This window comes from Anopheles coustani, chromosome 3 (genome assembly GCF_943734705.1).
Source record: "Anopheles coustani chromosome 3, idAnoCousDA_361_x.2, whole genome shotgun sequence".
Lineage (NCBI taxonomy): Eukaryota > Metazoa > Arthropoda > Insecta > Diptera > Culicidae > Anopheles > Anopheles coustani.
In genome coordinates, this window is record NC_071288.1 from 64,018,669 (window position 1) to 64,038,958 (window position 20,290).

The 20,290-nt window shown below is 45.5% G+C and overlaps 2 protein-coding genes across 2 annotated transcripts in view; one reads left to right on the top strand and one right to left on the bottom strand.

The window, feature by feature from the left end:
- Nucleotides 1-11,446, top strand: part of LOC131271946 (zinc finger protein 436-like) — a 56,565-nt gene extending 45,119 nt beyond the window's left edge. Inside the window, exon 9 of the mRNA XM_058273539.1 lies at nt 11,346-11,446. The gene's annotated coding sequence lies outside the window, so the exon portion shown is untranslated. The remainder of the gene's footprint in view (nt 1-11,345) is intronic.
- Nucleotides 6,645-9,020, bottom strand: LOC131265028 (uncharacterized). The gene is made up of 2 exons (XM_058267293.1): nt 8,222-9,020; nt 6,645-8,050 (listed from the first exon to the last, which is right to left on the bottom strand). Exons 1-2 carry the CDS (start codon nt 9,018-9,020, stop codon nt 6,645-6,647), a joined length of 2,205 nt encoding a protein of 734 aa, XP_058123276.1.
- Nucleotides 11,447-20,290: the final 8,844 nt, after the last annotated feature.

Below are 20,290 nucleotides of genomic sequence, written 5' to 3' on the forward strand. Positions count from 1 at the left end.
CTTTGTGATTACTGGTCGCTTCTGACGTTGTTCGCGAATTTGGGCGACCAATTTTTCGTATCCCTTCATTTGACCTTTCAATTCTTTAATTGTTTTCGCAGCGATCAGGCAGGCTTTGTTTAAGGGACCGTCGTCTATCCCTTTCACTATGTACTCGCAAAGGGATTCTTCTTCCACGTGTCCCTTTTTCCCAATTGCACACATCGCGTAAATGTATTCCGTAAATGTTTCTTCTGTCTTCTTCTTCCGGTGTCGTAACGATTCGTGGACACTTGCGCTCGACACTTTTTCCTCGAACTCTTCCACTAGCGCACACTTTAGCTCCTTCCACGACGACACTTCGGGAATGCTTTTTACAAAAGCCTTGGCTGCGCCCTGCAGCACACGTTTAGCGTAAATGAGCTTGTGGAGTTCATGCCACTCGAAAAGTTGGCTACTCGTCTCGAACTCAATCACCCATGCACACACATCTTCGGCTCCGGAGAACGTAGGCAAATAATCTTGCACATCCTTAAAGTGAATGGACACACTCTGGACCTCGTGATTCGCGTTTTCTCGTGACGATACACTGTCCCTTTCTATGGCGCATAGTCATCCACCCCCGTGATGTCTTGACTTCCACCTTCCCGATGCGCCATTATTCTACCAGCCAATTCCTCCTTCGTGCCGTCTGTGTTGAGTCCCAAGGTATCACACCTTTTCACCAAGCCGATACGGGTAAATTGTTCCACTAATTCTTCTACACTTGCCATTGCGCAAAATCAAAAGGCACAATCACTATTCGCAAAACTCGAACGTGCAATGTTGAAGCGCAATCCCACTTCTGACACCAAATGTAAAGTATAAAAGTGTAGAAAGAGTAGACACAAAAACTTCCGCTTGCTTTCTAGTCGCAGCCCGAACTCAGAACTGCCGTTTATTTCTCAATCCACTCCTTATATACGCAAATCCTCTTAGGGTTCGGCTAGTTCCGATCGCTAATAATCCAGTTCATTACTCCTCTTACGCGCACCTCTATTCGTACAGCAGTACAGATACAGCGGCACGGCGTATTTCAACTTCTGACTTACATAGATACCCTATCGGTGGAGGTCATTCCACTCTCCATCTCCGGATTCATCTCAGTCTCATCTGAGCTGAGAATATCGGTTACCTCTCGAGTTTGACCTGCTACGGCCCTCCATCACGTGATCGCTTTTTAACACATTAGGGGGTCTTCTCCTTTTGCTACGAGTGTCTCTCTTCACACTGGCCTCCATTCCGAGAGAGCGTCAGCCAGTCACTATCGAGATAAAAAACTTGCTTTGTTAGATCTTACCGAGGAGCACACGGTATCACGTCTAATCACTGCCGAGTCCAGAAAGCTACTCGAACCTCTCTCCAAGTGTCATATTTGTTTCTTTGAGGGACAAGTTCGACAAAGAAGGAAGGTTTCGAATTGGAATGTGTGCAAATTCTCCCGATTCAATCGCAACTGCTGTTCTTGATTCCTCTGAACAGGTCACGAGTTCTTTCGAGCGGTTCGCTTTTTGGATTCCTTTGACATAAAGGAGTGAAATTTTCTGAGCCAGACGTTCACTTAGAACTCGTCTGAACTCCCAAAATAGCAATTCTCTTAGAACTTTGCTTATTTTGGTTAGAAAAAAAAGCTTCTCTTAGAACGGCTTTCTTTCCAGGTGATAACATCTTATACAACTTCGTAAAATCTTCCGAGTCAGACGTTCTCTTAGAACTCGTCTGCACTCCCAAAATAGCAATTCTCTTAGAACTTTGCTTATTTCGGTTTGGAAAAAGTTTCTCTAAGAACGGCCTTTCCCAAGTGAAAGAATCTTATTCGGCGGTCTAAATTTGTCACTTGATGAGAAATTAACTCTCCTGTTTTGCTGTCGTGGTTGTGGTGGTGGTCGCGGGTTGCTCTGGTCCGTGTCGTGCGGCGAAGCCTCAACTCCGATCACCACTCTACGATGAAATCGGATGCTTTCACTAATCACTTGCTACTCGCGGGCCTACTTTATTGCGGATTTACGAATCCGTATTTTTGCACTGTTTTTCACTTCACTGGAACCAGGCCGGACGGCTGCGCCAAACACGTTAAGTGTTAAGGAGTTATCCTTAAAAAAAAATAACTTTATTCCCAACAGGTGAACCTATCGTCTCCTCCTAAGTCAGTATTAAAACTAATCGATTCTTATTAACTAGGTAATGGAGCTAGCCTCCGTGTTTCCTATTCTTATTTCTTTCCTTCCTGCACGTGCTGCATCGGCTGGTCGCTCAGCTGGTCGCTGTTGGCCGCTTTCCGCTGACTCTGCTTTGCAGGTACGGTGCCCTCGGCTGGCGTTGCGTTGCTGACGCTGCTTTGCAGGTACGGTGCCATCGGCTGGCGTTGCGTTGCTGACGCTGCTTGGCGCTGGTACGGTTGTTCGTTGCTATGCGGTCATGCGGTGTCGATGAACTGCAGGCCGTGCAGTTATTGCTTGGTGCATACCGTAACCATAGTAAAGTAGAAGAAATGAGTACCGACCATGCGATCTTGTGAGATGCAATATAACTAGAAGGGGGGGCATCGGATAGATTGTAGGTGCTTTCACGAAAGACAATGTTCTCATTCAATGCCAATGTCAGCATTTCTTTTGGCCATGGTTAATAACGCTGAAAAAAAGAATCCAATGTGTTACAGGGGTCAAATATGCGACCATTTTGAAATTTGTGATGTGATTTAAAAATACTGACCAATTTCCAATCGTCAATAACTTGCCAGTTTCCCTTCTGAATTACTGATTAGTACGTCCACACACAGCTGACCGTGGGCAAATGTATGCCAACTGGCTGGCTGGTTGGCTCCATGACTCCCTGGCTCCCTGGCTCCCTGGCTCCCTGGCTCCCTGGCTCCCTGAATGCATGACTGCATGACAGGCTGGCTGGACCGCAGAATAGAGTTAATGTAACTATTAAGTATGGTAAATAATAATCATGCTATTATTACGAAGGAAAGGAGTACTAACCTTGAATTATTAAATTGCTGCAATGTGGCCTCATACGGTTCAACATAGCCACAGGCGGTCATCAGGATCGGCTTGGCAAACGATCGGTTAGTCAGCATTCCCTTAGGCCATGGTTAATGACGCTGGATGGAAAAAAAATCAAATGTGATGTGATGCAGGGGTCAAACATTAAACAATGTTTTTGTTAATTTGATTATAAAAAAACACTCACCAATAGACGATAATGTCCATGTAGAAACAGCACGATCGTCTTGCATGATTTTCGGAATTGTTGGTCAATATTGTGATCTATGCCCTTGTCATAATAAATTTCTCGGAATGTCTAATTCCAGGTGGTCCTGCGATTGTCCGTGCGATCTGTTTATGGTCATTGCGAAGCATGGTTGGAGTGGAAATAGTTTGCGACGGATCTGAAATGGTAGAACCTTGTCGTTGCTATCGCAGTAGATCGTCATCGTCGCCTCATCGCTTATACGTAATTATACGGGCATGTATGCAGTTCGCCTTCATGTCGGTTATCTGCAACCGTGTACCATTACACAAACCCCCCATGTCGGTGTTGAGATTGCGCAGGAGCAGAATTGGAGCGAATCGCATCAGTCGCAGCCGATTTACGGGCATGCCGCTGATGTTTAATGAGTTCAGGAACTCTGGAGGCAGCTGAAGATTTTCTTGCTCCTCTGGAGTCACCAGCGTGTCAACAGAACGGTATTCCATGAGTGGCTCGGAAATTTTTTCCAACACGACGTTGTTGATGGTGGTGACATCAACGTTTAATGGCGACAGGATTTAGCGCTCCGTAAAATAATCTGCGTACCGATAAAACCGCTCCAGTTCAAAGTGAACTTCGGTTATCAACGCATGCATGTCATCGTGCTTCTTTGTACCCTAACTTTTTGTTGTACATGATGCATCTTACGCAATTGTCAATAACTTGCTTCACTTTGTGCTGCAAATGAGAAATACAAAACCTTTGTTTTAACCCATGAACCATCTTCTCCAACGCAAAATGACCACGATTATGCTCGGCACAAATGATTTCTTTTTCCATTGCTTTTGGTACAACTAGCAGATCCATCCCGTCCACTGTTTTTAATACTAATCCGGCTTTTAGTTTGTATGAATCATATGGTTTGTTAACCAGTATCTCTTGAATTGCTCTGATCTTTTCATCTTTTTTTGAGCTTCACCTAATTTCGCTGTCATATCATCCGTTACCATCATCACTCGCAGAGGATATCGACTCAAACAATCGACGTGCTTAAGCCTTGTCCCCGGCCGGTGTTCCGCATCAAACGTAAAGTCCTGAAGATAAACCACCCACGGTAGTACTTCACGCGGCACTTCAACTTTCTGCAGTGTCTGCTTAAATGCAATACAATCGGTCACTAATTTGAAACGGATTCCTAACAGATAATGTCGAAATTTTTTCACTGCCAAATAAACTGCTTTGGCTTTTAGAACGTAGCTATGTAGCATTAAACAATGTTTTTGTAAATGTGATTACAAAAAAACACGAACTCCGCATCATTACGCAACAGATTAGTGAGGAGGCGAGCGAAAAGAGCGTAGTGGTAGGCCCAGGAAGCTGGATTCAATAGCCGTACTGGAGTAAATCCTCGACGAAGTGAAGAAGAAGAAGCATTGATCTTCTCGGCACTTGGCGAAACCATGCCGTTTTCTACATAGTGGCCAAGGAAATGGACCGAGGACTGCATAAACTTGCATTTTCTCCATTTCACCGCGAGTCCATGTGCTGCAGCCATCATGAGCACTTGTTCCGTTTTTCACAGACACTCCTCGTCCGTTTTTGCGTAAAAGATCAAATCGGCCATGTACACCTCTAACACGCCGTCGTTGATAAGGTTCAAAAACACCTGGTTGACGAAGCGCATTAACACCGCAGGAGAGTGTTTACGGAGTTGTCCGGGTGTGTTCCCGTTGCGGAAGCTGGAACAGCAGCGCCTTTTTGTGGTGTCGATCCAGCTGGATGTTGAGGAGCAGGGCCCTCTAATGTCGGCCTGGAACGGTGAAGACTTTCCCTCTCTCCCCGCTTCGTACTGCTTAGGCCCCACTCTGCTCCTCTCGCTCACACTGTTGTTTGCTGATGCTGATGGGTCTTTATTCGTTCTTGGCTGGTGGTTCGGGTGCAAAAGGTCGAATGCGTAACAGTAACATAGTTCTCTTATTTAGATTTGACATCTTCATCGGTTTACAAAGATTTACAGTTCAGGTGTTTGGTGTTAGTCTAGATGTGTCTAATATTAACCGCAAGATTTTGTTCAGCAAGGCCTAGGACTGGCTACAATATTGATCCCCAAGCTGGATTTTCATCAGTCTTACCGAGCAGGCATTCTGGGTTGCTATGCGAATCACGTTATCTATAACGAATAACGAACTCACCCAAGGCAGCAAGTCTTTACGAGAGCGACATGCACCTAGTCGCTGCACCATTTCCATCAAAATCTGCATTAAGGCTGCAATGTGGGGCCTCCGGCTGATCTGGATTTGGATTTTCAGAATCGCAGGGTGGAACATTTTTTACCTTGGCAGCATACTGGAGACCAGGAGCTATGGTGGGTGCGATGACTGGACCCGACGATTCCACGGTGGGATTGGAGGGGCTGTCACTGGTGGTGAAGGTGGCGATGCAGGCTGATTCGAAGAACGCTTTCTTGTTTTACCTTTTTCAGCTGTTAAGGCCTTCTGCCGGATTCGAGTGTAATTGGCTCGCTGCTGCACTTCGGATCGATAGCAACATGTTCTCCTCCACAGTTAGCGCAATTTGGGCTGGTCTTGTTTGGACAATCAGCTATGATATGCTCCTCCGCACTGGAGGCACATATCTGCCTCATATGGCAATAACGGGCTCCGTACCCAAAGGTTTGGCACCTGAGGCACTAGGTGAGGCCACGCTGTCGACGGCCTCTCAGCGTACTAAGATGTATTTGATAACTCGCAGGGTTTTTAGAGCCGCCATGGTACACGAGGTGTTGACGAAATGACTACGAAATGGAAATCTTTATCAATTGAATTCACCTGTGAATCGTCGCCTGGGTCACGGAGACCATAATGCTGTGAAAACCATCATGCAGAAGGAACTAGGAAACACTCAATTTAAGAAACTATCTGGTTTGTTAGGTTTGACCTAAGGGAATTGTTGAAGCGGTTGTAATTGAGGAGGAGTGCTGAGTTATCGATTACTATATAACCACTTGGTACTGCTGGCGTGGTTACTTTATTGACGAGTGATCGGTAAGACTGACAAACGCGGACTGATACAGTTTCTACTTCGGTCGGCTTTTAGGGTTTATTCGAAGGAGGTACAATTTTGCACGTTTTGTCCCTAATATTCACTCGGCGCGACGAAGCTACGCGGCGTGGTGCACGGTACGAAAACGCGGTCGGATGCAACGAGCCTGACGCGGTGCGCAAAAGGACACACCAGGTAAGAGAAGAGAAGTTGGTTGCGCACGTCACTGGCTTTTATCCGCGCTAGTGCAACGTGCACTCCCTAGCTGTCCTGTTCTACCTGCGTCCGCTGTCCCTGTCTCCTGGTTCGCCAACCGGCCTTTTTAAGTTAAGACTGATATGCGCCAGGTGGCGTCCTGGTCGCCACAGTACTCCCCCCTTAGAGCGGTGTTATCGGTATCGCAGCGGAATCTTCACTCTTCGTCCGACCCTGGTAACACCGGTCGATATGTCTTTTCCTGGTCGTCGTAGGATAGATGGTGGTGGAGTTGGTATGGCATGCGGTGCCGGTGGTTGGGGCGAAGGTTGCATGGCGGGAACCTGCTGCGTCGGCGGGACGCTGGGCGTTTCGGTCTGATCGTGCGACGTCGGTTCGGGTGCCGTGGTGGTTTCCTTAACTGTGTAGGCCGGTTTCAGACGGTCGATGGATGCTAGCGTTGGTCGTCCATTGAGTAGTAGCTGAAAAGACTTAAGATTTCGTGTAAGTACTTGGTATGGACCGTGATACGGAGTTGTTAGGACGAGACGGACGGTGTCGTTGCGTACAAACACGTGAGTGCATTTGTTTAGGTCGTGATGGACGAACGTGGTTCGGTTGGTGTGCCAAGCGGTGCCAGGTGGTCGGAATTTACGCATCGCTTCCCGTAGCGTCTTAACGAAATCGGATTGATCGGTCGCTACTGGTTGTGGTCCCTTTGAGAAAAATTCGGCGGAGATGGTAAGCGTCGTGCCGTACACGAGTTCGGCCGGTGATGCGTTGATGTCGCTCTTAAAAGTTGTGCGCAGGCCGAGCAGTACTAAAGGAAGATTTTCACTCCATTTAGTTGTGTCCTTGCAAGTAATCGCTGATTTGAGAGTGCGGTGCCATCTCTCGATTAGCCCATTAGCTTGCGGGTGGTAGGCGGTCGTCCGAATGTGTTTCGTTCCGAGGGTTCGATTCAACTCGCTGAACAAACACGACTCGAACTGCCTTCCTTGGTCCGTTGTCACTATGGATGGCACTCCAAATCGGGCGATCCAATGATACAACAACGCTGCGGTCACGGTGGATGCGGTGATGTCCGGTATCGGCACTGCTTCCGGCCAGCGGGTGAATCGGTCGATGATCGTCAGGCAGTATCGGTTTCCATTGCTTACTGGGAAAGGTCCGATTATGTCGACATAGATGTGGTTGAACCTGTCCTGCGTAGACGGGTACGGTGTGAGCGGACTTTTGGTAAGGCGGCTGACCTTAGCACGTTGGCAAGCCAAACAGTTCCTCACGAACTCGCGCGTCTTCTTCTTTATGTCCACCCAGAAAAATCGCTCTGTCATCAGTCTGACTGTGGCTCGTGCTCCGGGATGGCTTAAGTCGTGAACAGCGTGGAGAAGCTGTTGGCGGAATGATTTAGTAATATACGGTCTAATTATTCCGCCGGGGCAGTCGGCGTACAGCGCTTTGGTACTTCCGGGTATCGGCGTCTTCTGCAGGGACAGATCGGAGGGGCTCTTCTGGTTCAGAATGGCTATAAGCTCGGGATCGCGGGTCTGTTCGTCGGCCAGGCGTTCGAAATCGATGCTCGGTGTCACGCGTACTACTTCAATACGTGAGAGCAAGTCGGCTGTCTCATTTTTTTCCCCTTAGACGTGGTGTATGTCGGTCGAGAACTGTGCTATGAAGTCCAGCTGGACTTACGGAATACGGAACTCCCTACCCTCTAGTTGATAGCGAAAATGTCGTACGGCGAGATAAATCGCGGTCAACTCACGGTCGTAGGTTGAGTAGTTCCTCTGTGGTTTATCGAATTTCTTCGAGAAGTAACCTAGTGGTTGGAGTTGGTCGCCTACCCGTTGGTGCAGGACGGCTCCTGCGGCGAAATCAGACGCGTCTGTCCACAGCGAGAGTTCTGCGTTTGGGGTCGGGTGTGTCAGCAATGCTGCTTGTCGAAGCTGCTCCTTGCAGCGAGAGAATGCTTCGGTTGCTTCGGGTGTCCAGGTGAGCGGCGTTTTATCCTTTTTTTTATTTCCCGGGGTCATTTTGAATAAGCTGCCTTGCGTATCTATAGCGTTTGGTAAGAAGCGTCGGTAATAATTTACCATTGCGAGAAACTTCATCAGCTCCATTATCGTTGTGGGCTTTTTTAACTCGGTGATAGCTGCTACGCGTTCCGGGAGGGGGCGAATACCTTCTGTATTAACCAGGTGCCCTAAAAAGGCGATCTCGGTCCGGTTAAATTCGCATTTGGCTGGGTTGATGGCCAAATGGTGTTGCTCAAGACGCTGGAATAACTGACGCAGTTGTTCGTGATGCTCTTCTGGTGTCGTCGAAGCGATGATCATGTCGTCGATGTACGGGAACACGAAGTCGAGTCCTCGTAGAATATCGTGGATGAGCCGTTGGAATGTTTGTGCCGCGTTCCTTAGACCGAAGGGCATCGTGGTGAATTCGAACAGCCCGAAGGGGGTCGTGATGGCTGTCTTCGGGATGTCCTCCGGGTGTATCGGTATCTGGTGGTATGCCTTGTGCAGGTCGACCTTTGAAAAAATGGTCTTGCCATGCAAATGCATCGTGAAGTCTTGGAGGAAGGGCAAAGGATATCGGTCCGTTATAGTCTTCGCGTTGAGAGTCCTGTAGTCGCCGCAGGGTCGCCACGTTCCATCTGCCTTCTTCGTCATGTGTAGGGGGCTGGCCCAGCTGCTGTTGGAAGGACGACAAACTCCAAGTTGTACCAATGACTCAAACTCGGCACGGGCGGCTGCGTATTTCTCGGAGGACAATCTACGAGGACGAGCGAAAGTCGGGTGTCCGGTTGTCTCAATGCGATGAGTGATTTCGGATTGCAGCTGCGTGCCGGGGGTGGTAGGCGAGGTTAACCCGGGAAATTCCCTTAATAAGGAAGCTATTGGTGACGATGATGCACAAACCATGACGGTTGGCTCCTCCGGGTTATAGTCTGTGGCGCCGGGGCGTGGAGGTTAGTGAGGGCGTCTACAAGGCATCTGCGTCGTAGGTCGACTAGTAGGTGAAAATATTCGAGGAAATCGGCGCCAATAATAGCTGTACCCACGTCGGCGATCACAAAATTCCACAGGAAATTTCGTCGCAAACCCAGATCCAACGTACGAAGCGACTCACCGTATATCGTGATTGGCGTGTTGTTCGCGGCGAAAAGTTTCATGGATGACGGTTTATGGAAAGCACAGCTGATATCTCGTGGGATTACGGAGACGTCGGCATCAGTATCTATTAAAAATGGTTGGTTCGTTTTTCGGTCCACTATGACGAGGCGATGAGTTGTCGATGATATAGAGTGGACTGGTTGCTGCTGAACGTCTCCCGCAGATTGTCACGCCGACGACGACGATGCATTATTCCGTTGTTGAGCACGGGGTGACAAATGAGCACGGGGTAAAAGTTGATTATTTTCTTCCTCTTCATAGGGAAGAAATTCTAAAGGAGAGTTTGGAAGCTAGTTTATGAGAACGGAATTTAATTGAATAGTTTTCTGTAGAAGATGTTTCGTAAAATTGTTTTGTAAAAATGTTGGCAACTTCCTTAGGGTGAGTGAAATATTGCGAATTTTGGTAAAGAATGATTGAGCTATTAGATTTCTTTTTATGCCCAGACAAAGCGCCCACTCGTCTCCAAATTTCTTTGGTAGATAAGGCAGGATTTATCTCAGAGACAAATCTATTGAAAGATTGGCGGTTCGGTATTGTTCTGCAATGAGGTGCGATTGGCGATTCGGTATTGTTCTGCAAGTATAACAATTTGTGGGTTTCCGTCAACTAGGCTTGCTTTACGCAACTTTTTCAAAGCTTTTCGTCTGTTTTTTATTGCGAGCCCGACCGTTTGGTTCCACCAAGGAGCATACCGCTTTCCTGGGGTCCCTTTGGTTCTGGGGATGCTAACAGATGCTGCTTCTTCAATGATTTGCTTCAGTATATTTCAAACGCGGACGAGTGCGTGGAATCGGAATGTTAAGATCGTGTTGAATGAGAAGAGGAAAATGGTCACTTCCGTAAACGTCGGTTTCAACCCTCAGCCTAATAGAAGCCAGCATTTCAGAAGGGACTATGCAATGGTCTAAAATAGAACCAGTCCCTCTGTTTGGGCAAAAACGTGTGGAAATGGAGTTAATAATGGGCTGTATGTCCAAACAATCTAGGATGTTTTTCAAAACTTCACCACGTCTGGTGTTTTTGCGGTTTCCCCATTGAATATGGCTTGCGTTTAAATCACCCATTATAATAGATGATGATGGAATTTGAGATGTTAGGTCTGAAAAATGTTCTTCTATTTCTCTATTGTTAAAATGGGTAGGTGAAAGGTAGATGGATACTATTGTGGCTTCGATAGGAGCCTTAATGTTAACTGCAACAGTAGGAATGGGAGAAGAAAGCGCGCATGTTGTAAATGGAATGCTGTTGTGGACTCCAATGCAAACACTGTGATGTAAAATAGTAGATGCTGGAGAGTGTGTCCATTTATACAAATTAAATGGATAATTATTGGGAATGTGTTGCTGAAAAGTTTCTTGTAAAGCTATGACTGTATTGTATTTTATTAATAGCAATTTGAGATTGTCTAAATTGTTCCTAATACCTCTTATGTTCCAAGATATGGCAAATATGCTTGTTGAATCCGTTACTCTGTTAGTCGAATTGAATTTGAAAGAAGAATTTCGTAAAAAAACTTAAGGTAAAAAAGAGGTAATATGTTTGATTTGATAAACTGATCAAATCAAATGAACTTTGATTTGTTTTTGATCGGTTTTTTTTGTTTTTGTTTGTGGAAGGAGGGTTAGAGGAATTTGAAGAGGAAGATTGGGTTTCTTGTGAGGAGGCAGTAGTAGAAATGCTTGAAGTTTTACTGACTTTCTTTTCGCGTAGCTTGGTTTCTTCCTCAGATGAGCTGGAGCCGGTCTTCAGGGTACGTTTTCGAGGCGTTGTGCAGGTCGATGATGATGAGTCCGTGTTTATAACTGTTTCAGTGTCGGTTTCCATAGCGTTTTGTTGTCGGAGCGTGTTGATTAAATTGTCCTGGATCTTTAGCTTTTTATTCAGCGTTGCCATTAATTGGTTCAGATTCTGAATTTGCTCGTTAAGTTTGTTAACCGTGTTCGATAAATCTAGTATAATCTTATCTTTGTCTGCTAGGGCGGCTCCGGTTATTTGTGCAAAAGTGCTGGTGTTTTGTTGGTTATTAGAGTTTGTTCCGGTTACAGCTTTGCGGGCTTCGGTATATGATACCTGATAGTCCGTTTTGTACACAATAATTTCCTCTTCTTTCTTGTAGAAAGCGCAGCTTCTGTCTAGCAGGTTATGTGGTTCTTTGCAGTGGAGACATATTTTTTCCTTATTACACTCCCCATGAGCCTTTGATGCACAGTTCAAGCAGATAGCTTCTGCTGGGCATTTTGTTTTTGTATGTCCGTATTTTCCGCAGTTGTGACAAATCATCGGGCGAGAATAATATGCCCGAGTTTTTACCTGCAGGAAACCAAGCCGAATGTGTGTAGGGATTCTTGGTGCTTCAATTTTTAATAAGAAGGAATTTTTAGGAATGAGATTTTCACCGACTTTCCGCCAAAAACGTCGTACATTCTTTACGTTTTGCGTCTCTTGCTCTACCAAAATCTCTGCGTCGGTCAATTCTTTAAGGTCCGGACTGAAAATTACGCATTGAACGAAGTTGAGGGTGGTGTGCGGTGTTATTGTTATAGGTGTGCCGTCGATCAATTTTTTCAGGGTTTGTAGCTTTTCGTATTGGGTTTCAGATCTGGTCTTTAGAAGAAATTTGCTGCCGTTATCGAAACTGGTTCCAGGAAGATTTAGCTGTCCCCCATGATTTGTTAGGCTTTTACTGATGATGAATGGATTCTTCGGTAAAGTGTGGCCGTCTTCAGCTTGCAAAACCAAGAATCTCAAGTCTCCTCTCGTGCCATCTCTATCCATCCACTCGGGAACCTGCCTGTTCCTGCTGACAGGATCAGAAGGAGGGTCTCTCCTAGGAGGGGAATTCCCCTCCATGATTACGAACCGACCTCCACTGGCTCGGTTTACACTTTGTTATATACACCAAATATTATATGTTCACCAACACCCACAAACTGAAATTACTGTACAGTAACAACTATAAAATAATTTCTATGTACACAAATTCTCAATATGTCCAAAAGTTATCTACAGCTACGAAGCAAAACAAACACAAATATGTACACCCGTAATAGGAAAAAACCCAAAACTTTCCGTTGCCGAACGAGACGGATATACTTTCAACAATCCTTCGCTTGCACTTGCTTTACCGGATTTAGTCAAAAACTATCCACTCAGAGCGAGACAGATATATGTTCCGTGTCCTTATTCGCTGCGCTTCCGCTTGCGGCTAAGCTTGCGCTTGCGCCAAGCGCAAATTCACCCTCCTGTTCTCTGTCTCTCTTGCGCTTATAATTCTCGCTAGCGTTCCTTCTTCAGCTTCCAGGTATTTGATTGCAACACTGGCAAAGGAGATAATCCGAATATTTCCGTATCTGATATCGCACAAAAGAAAAACACGTCTGGTCTCGACCGAGGTCAGAAGCTGAATGACAAACGCGGACTGTTGTTGTTGTTGGTTTATTTTTATAGAGGCTTTGAGCCTTTCGGCTACATTCGCCTCTTTACTGTTGGTGGTGGCTAGTTATTGTTCATATTTCTTTGTAGAGGCCGGTGGATTTTAGGAATTGCAGTAGTTTGATTTGTTGGTTGCTGTCCGGTGAGAGTATGCTGTCGATGTTGGTGTCTAGTTGGCAGCTCGTACGCTGGGCTGAATATCCGTGGCAGGTTGTGAGGATGTGATGAACGGTGATGACCACTCCGCAGAAGCTGCATAGTGGTGGGCTGGATTTGTCGGTGATGTATCCATGGGTCAGACGGGTGTGACCGATGCGAAGACGGGATAGTTTTCTCTGGTCTTGATGGGATGGAGGGTCTTCCCATGGCGTGGTCGTGGCTTTGATGAGTCGCAGGGCTGAGGTGGTGCTTCTGAGCCAAGTAGTGTTCCAGTTGTTTGCGATGATGGTTTTGCTCTATTGGATGTAGTCACGGCGGGAGAGCTTGTTGTCGTAGCTTGGTGCATGGTTTCGTCCTTCGTTGGCAACACGATCGGCTTTTTCGTTTCCATGGATGCCAGTGTGACCAGGGATCCAGCAGAACGAGACCTTCGGTGATTGTGGTGTGTTGGACAGATGCTGGATGTAAGGGTCTCTGGTGGTTCCGGTTTCTAGCGCCTGAAGGGCGTTGTGGTTTCCTTGGCAGTTGATGCAGGTGGCTGGGGAAGAACAATCACCGTGCGCCGGGATTCCGCAGTTGCGGCATGCCAGGGAGGACTTGCATCTCAGCCGGGAGTGACCGTAGCGAGCGCATTGCAAACAAATCATGGGCCTCGGGTAATACACACGTGGAGTAACTTGGAGAGGTCCAAGTCTAATTGTGTTGGGGATTTTGGTTGCAGCGATTCGTAATAAAAAGGAGTTGGTCGGGACAATGACGTTGTTGACTTTGCGTGAGAATCGTCGGACTTCCGTTACGTTTTGGTCTTTCAAGTTGTTTAAGATTTCTTCGTCGGACATGTCCTTAAGGTCGGGGGAAAAGATGACGAATTGGACAGAGTTGAGAGTGTTGTGTGGAGTGATTTTAATTGGTGTACCGTCAATTAGTTTTGTTAGTGCTTGTAGTTTTTGGAAGTGTGATAATGATCGTGTTTTCAGGAGATATTTGGAGCCGCTATCTATCAGGTTACCTGGTACTGGCCGTGCGACAGCGTCTTGCAGAGATTTCCCTACAATGAATGGGCTGGGTGGTAGTTTCTTTCCTTCAGTGGCTTCCAGGACCAGGAACATCAGGTCTCCTTCGTTGGAGTCCATCCATTCCGGTATCGTCCTTGTCCTTGCGCCGAGAGGGGGACGATCCCTCTCGGGAGGATGTGGGCCCGACATCCCGTCGGCCCACTCACTCACTTTTTAAATAACGACACTCAGAATAATTTATTTTTGCACGACACGCACGAATTCTCTTTCTTCTGTGTAAAAATGTTTTACTTATTGTCAGGTAGTCAGAAATGAAACGCACGAATCACAGGTCACTTTTACAGGTACTGGTACAGGCACTTGAAGCTAGATGCTCTAGGCAGGTAGCTGAAAACACAAACTGATCTGCAGTATCGGCTTGTCGGAGTGACAAGGATAGCTACCACTGTCACTTCCACAAGCACTTTCACTGCACACGAAGCTGGATGCTGGAGGTAGGCTGCTGTTGGCACGTCTTCACTCTCGGCTCGGCGGTTGGAACAAGAATGGCTCTTTCAAACTATGACAAACGCGGACTGATACAGTTTCTACTTCGGTCGGCTTATTTATACCTTACGGACGGTACTCAGTGAGTGGTGTCAGAACGATTTGCTGTTACATCACCCCCCCTTTAAGTATCGGAGATGGTATATCTAACTTTCTTTTGATTTCCTGACTGTTTAAGTGTTTCTAAACTGTAAGCCGGTTTAAGTCTATCTATTGATACAGATACATTTTTGTTGTTGATGCTGATTATGAAATATTTTCTTAAACGTTTTACTACTTCGTACGGTCCCTCATATGGAGGTTGTAGGCCAGTTCTAACTTTGTCTGTTCTCAAATACACTTTTTTACATGTTGATAGATCTGTATGAATGTATGATTTGTTTTCTTGCTGCCTTGGGGCTGTGGGACTGATTTTGCTTAAAATGTGTTTTAAGCGAGTGACAAATTCAGTAGTGTTTCCTAACGGGTCCTTGTTGGATTCGAAGAAATCGGATGGCAGTCTCAAATTTTGACCGTAAACTAATTCTGCCGGAGAAGCTTTTATGTCTTCTTTGTAACTTGCACGGAATTCCTAACATTACTATTGGTAATTTTTCAGTCCATCTGTCTGAGATGTCATTTGCCATTAGCGAAATTTTTAATTGCCTATAGAATCTTTCTACTAGGTTAGGTTGCTACCTAACATTCTGGACAGTTCTTTAAATAAATTTGATTGAAATTGCGTTCCTCTGTCTGTGGTTATTATTAGTGGGCAGCCAAACCGGGCTATGTAGTTTGAAATGAATGTTTTTGCTACGGTCTCTGCTGTAATATCAGACATTGGGAATGCTTCGGGCCAACGTGTGTATCTATTAACTATTGTTAGAACGTATGTGCTATTATCGGATAACGGTAAAGGACCTACTATGTCCATGTGGACGTGGTCGAATCGACCTTTGGGAACCTCGAATGTATCGAATGGTGAACGCGTGTGACGTAGTGTTTTAAATATTTGGCAATTGTTGCATGAGCGAGTCCATAAACCTTCGTCTTTTGCCATTGATGGCCAAAAATATTTTTGTGTCACCAATTTCCGTGTTGCGCGAATACCGGGGTGAGACAGATTGTGTAGTTGTTGAAAAATATATAAACGAAGTTCTTTTGGAACGTATGGGCGATTTACCCCTGTTGACGATTCAAAATAAATGATTTGATTATTTATGAGCAGCTTATCTAATTTGCATGAGGAACTCTTTGGCTGCTTTTCCAAAAGTTTCTTTAATTCTTCGTCAGAACTTTGGCTTGTTGCCAAAACGTTGTAATCTACGACAGAAATAGTGTTGGTGTCACCAATGCGAGACAATGCGTCAGCGACTACATTGCTGTCTCCCCTGATGTGTCTTATATCACTTGTAAACTGCGCGATGTAATCCAGGTGTCTGGACTGGCGTGGTGTTTTCTCGGTTTTGGACGAAATTGCGTTGGTCGAGGGTTTATGGTCTGTATACACGAAGAATTTTCTCCCCTCTACGAAATATCTAAAGTGTTTTATGGCCAAGTATATTGCTAACAACTCCCGATCGAACGTTGAATAACGTTGCTCCGCGTCGGTAAGTCGCTTGGAAAAGAATGCCAGTGGCTCCCAAACATTGTTGTTCTTTTGGTGAAGAACGGCTCCTACTGCCACGTTTGATGCATCAGTAGTGATGTTGTATACTGTGTCATTTAAAGGATGACGGAGTAAAACTGCGTGAGCCACTTCGTGTTTAAGACGTTCGAATGCAGTATTGCATTCTTCTGTCCAAATCCATGGTTGTTTAGTTTTCTTGGTGAATTTGGTATTTGTATCTGTAATGGGCCGATTTTGTCTGCGATGTTAGGGATAAATCTTTGGTAGTAATTTACCATGCCAACAAATGTCTGTAATTGTTTTAAAGATTTTGGCTGAGGAAAAGAATTGATGGCTTCTACTCTATGGATAGCTGGTAGGATGCCCTGTTTGGTGATCTCGTGACCCAAACATTGGATTTTACTTTCCCCAAAAACATACTTGGATGGTTTAAGTTTGATATCATACTGTGAAAGTCGTTGGAAAATTTGTTTCAGGTGATTTCTGTGTTCCTCTTCAGTATGACTACTAATGAGTATGTCATCTATGTAACAGTAGACAAATTCAAGGCCATGGAAAATGTTGTCCATGAACCTTTGATGGGTTGCACCAGCATTGCGTAGTCCAAAAGCCATCCATAGAAATTCGAATAACCAGAATGGAGTTGTAATGGCTGTTTTATGGATATCCTCTGGTGCTACCGGTATCATGTGATACGCTTTGATTACATCTATTTTAGAAAAATAATTGCAATCTCGTAATCGCATTGTAAAATTTTGAATGTGTGGGATTGGATATCTATCGGGAACTGTTATGGCGTTCAACCGACGGTAATCACCGCATGGGCGCCAATCACTGTCTTGTTTGTGAACCAAATGTAATGGTGACGCAACAGAAGAAGACGACGGTCGACAAATACCCAAATCCAACATGTGTTGGAACTCCATTTGAGCGGTTTTGTGTTTGACCGGGTCTAATCTTCTGGGATTTGATGCTGGGAGTGGGCTTTTGGTGTGTATACGATGTACCACATCGTGTTTAATTGGTTTCTTAAAGTCGGGAGCTTCCATTAGTGACGGAAACTCTTTGCATTTGTAGTGATGCTGGTAACCGGATCTATTAGTCGCTTGTTGCGAACGTCCAGGAGTAAACCATATCGGTTCAGAAAATCAGCACCTATAATGGGGTGGCTAACAGCTGCAAGTATAAACGTATGCGAAAAAGTTCTGCGCAATCCCAACGAAACTTGTAAAAGTTTTACGCCGTATGTGGCAATTAATGTGCCATTTGCTGCCATTAGCGTGTCGTTAGTTTTAGTTAAGGCCCCGAAAAATGAATTTGGAATCACTGATACATCTGCACCAGTGTCTATGAGGAATGTGAGGCGTGTCAGTTCATCACATACAAAAAGTCGGCAGGACTTGGAGTTGCACGACGCAGATCCTGCCACATCTGCGGATTCTATTCGTTTTTTTGAGTATTGTTGGCCATAAAACTGCACGGTTTTGTGCATTTGATTGCATTTTCCTCAAATTTCGTGTGATTTGATTTCGACTTTTGTCCTGAGCGCGAGGATTGACGCGAGCGCGAATAGTGACGTGAGTTCGAGCGCGAACGTCCACGGCGACCAGACACCTGGAGGTGACTCAACATAGAACGTGATTCCTGGATCTCGCCACGCATTGCACTAATCTCATTTAATTCTTGGGTGCTAGCACACACGTTCACCGAAAGAGCCCTCGTGGCTTCCCAAATCCTGTCCGCCAGGGCTAGCAGCTCAGCTATATTCCTATCACTATGGGAGATTACCGCTATCTCTATTGCCTAGGGTAATCGAGTTAGCCACAGACGTCTAACAATCCTTTCACTTATGTCCGTTGATGTTCCTACTAACTGTGTTAATTTCCTATGAAATTCCGATGAGCTATTGTCTCCGTTTTCAGTGTTATATAGTAATTTAGCAATTATTTTTTCTTCGCTTGCTGATAAGCGTTCAAGTATTATGGTTTTCAAATGACTGTATCTATCTTCTTTTGGGGGAGCCTGTACAATATCTATTACTTTTTACAAGATTTCTGGTGGCATTGAAGCCAAAAGGTGAGAGTTTATTATTATTTGTGATTTATTGGTCTTGGAGGTCGCGTATGTTTTGGATATTGCATCAGGGATTGCTCTCAATAAAGCTAGCGGGTGGAAAATTAGATGTTTTTGAATAGTGTAACAAATACTGCTTTTCATCCGTACAGTATCATCATTTAAAGAAGGTCAGTTTGTTGATTATGCGGTAGTTTGACAGGTTTTGCTATACCATGGTATGAGCAGACCTCTCACTTCACAGATCTTGTGCGGCCGTCGAAATTTGCGTCCCTCCAACAGACCGCGTCCGCATTTCAACAGTAGGCAAACGAGATTCAGTCATATGGCGCGCCGTACGACCGTTGATACTCGCGTTTCCACCGTTATAGCGCGCCATTGCACAGAAGGCGGGCGCGCTTCCATCCTAAGTGGAAACGGGTGTATTTAAAATGCCGTTAGCATTCCAATAGGCTATTTTAAGCCTTTTTGTATTTAGATTATGCGGTAGCGGTTTCATTATAAACAATATTTTTGGACTATTTCGAACATAAGAGCAATCTGCTCTGGCTTGGTTTTGCACTTTGGTAACTTGTTAAAGATTTCCGTGACAATCGGAAGAATATCTGATGGCAAGAACGTGTCATTACCCGACTTTTTGTTCGTCTCATTGGGACCTGTTTCTAGCTGCTTTGTTTGTGTGTTAGTGACGTTTGCCTGATTGCACATAAATGCGCACGGAGCAGGTGTTGCCAAGATTGGGAATTTTTCGTTTTGCAGTGAGAACTGCTGTTTTTGTATGGGTTTCGCTTGTTTTGCGATAGTTTGCGGACGTTTAGGGCAATTAATATACCCTGCAGAGTGATTCCCTTCACAATTGACGCATTTCAGCTTGTGCTGTGGTATTAGACCATCTCCAGTCGATGGCCCGGCTTTGTGTGGGCACATTTTTGTCTCGTGGCTACCCGCACACAGTTTACAAGTCATCGATCTGTTACAGTCTGCTCCATGACCGAATGTTTGGCACCTTTTGCATTGCATTGGGCCCGCTTTTGTGGAGAAGTAGCTCCATGTGACCTTGCAGTGGTACAGGCCACGAATCGTTCTCAGCAAATTGATATGGCACGTGCCTTTCGGAAAGTGCAAAAGGTATACAGCATGTTCGTCATACCTTTTCTGCTTTACAGAAATCTTTTTAATGCTTGAGGGCATTATACCTTCGTTTTGTAAAATTTCGTTTACTTCTTCCGTAGGAAGGTCTATTAGACCGTGTAACACTATTTTCGTTGTTTTGTCTTCATCCAGTTGATATGTGTGATACTGCACATTTGTCTTTTTTAAATGGTTTATCACGGTTCGAAAGTCTCTGCTGCTTGTCACTTTCACTATCACGCCGTTGCGTGATTGGTTTGTCGAATATTTGTTCACACCCGCTGCTAATACCAATTTGTGTACTGCGTACACAGATGTGCTTTTCACTACAATTGGAGGCAATGACCGTTGAGGGTCCCTTTCTTCCGATCTCTCGGTAGCCGTAGTACTTGGCTGTCTAATCAGCTCTTGTGGCTGCACAGACTCCTCCATTTTATCACTTACATCGCTGAGAAGGGCATATCTGTTCGAAGATCGAGACCGACTTCTAACGCTCTCCAATGGAGCAGCCTGCTTGGCGCGGCTGCTCGTCACGTCACTTCTATTACCTCGTCCCATGATTGGAGAGGGAGCACAATACTCAAGGAACCTCGTGTGTGGTAGTGTCTCTCGTTACAGAATCACTGTAGCACTCGCGAAATCACTACGACTAATCGATAATTGAATTTACTCTCTGTGGAGTGTACCAA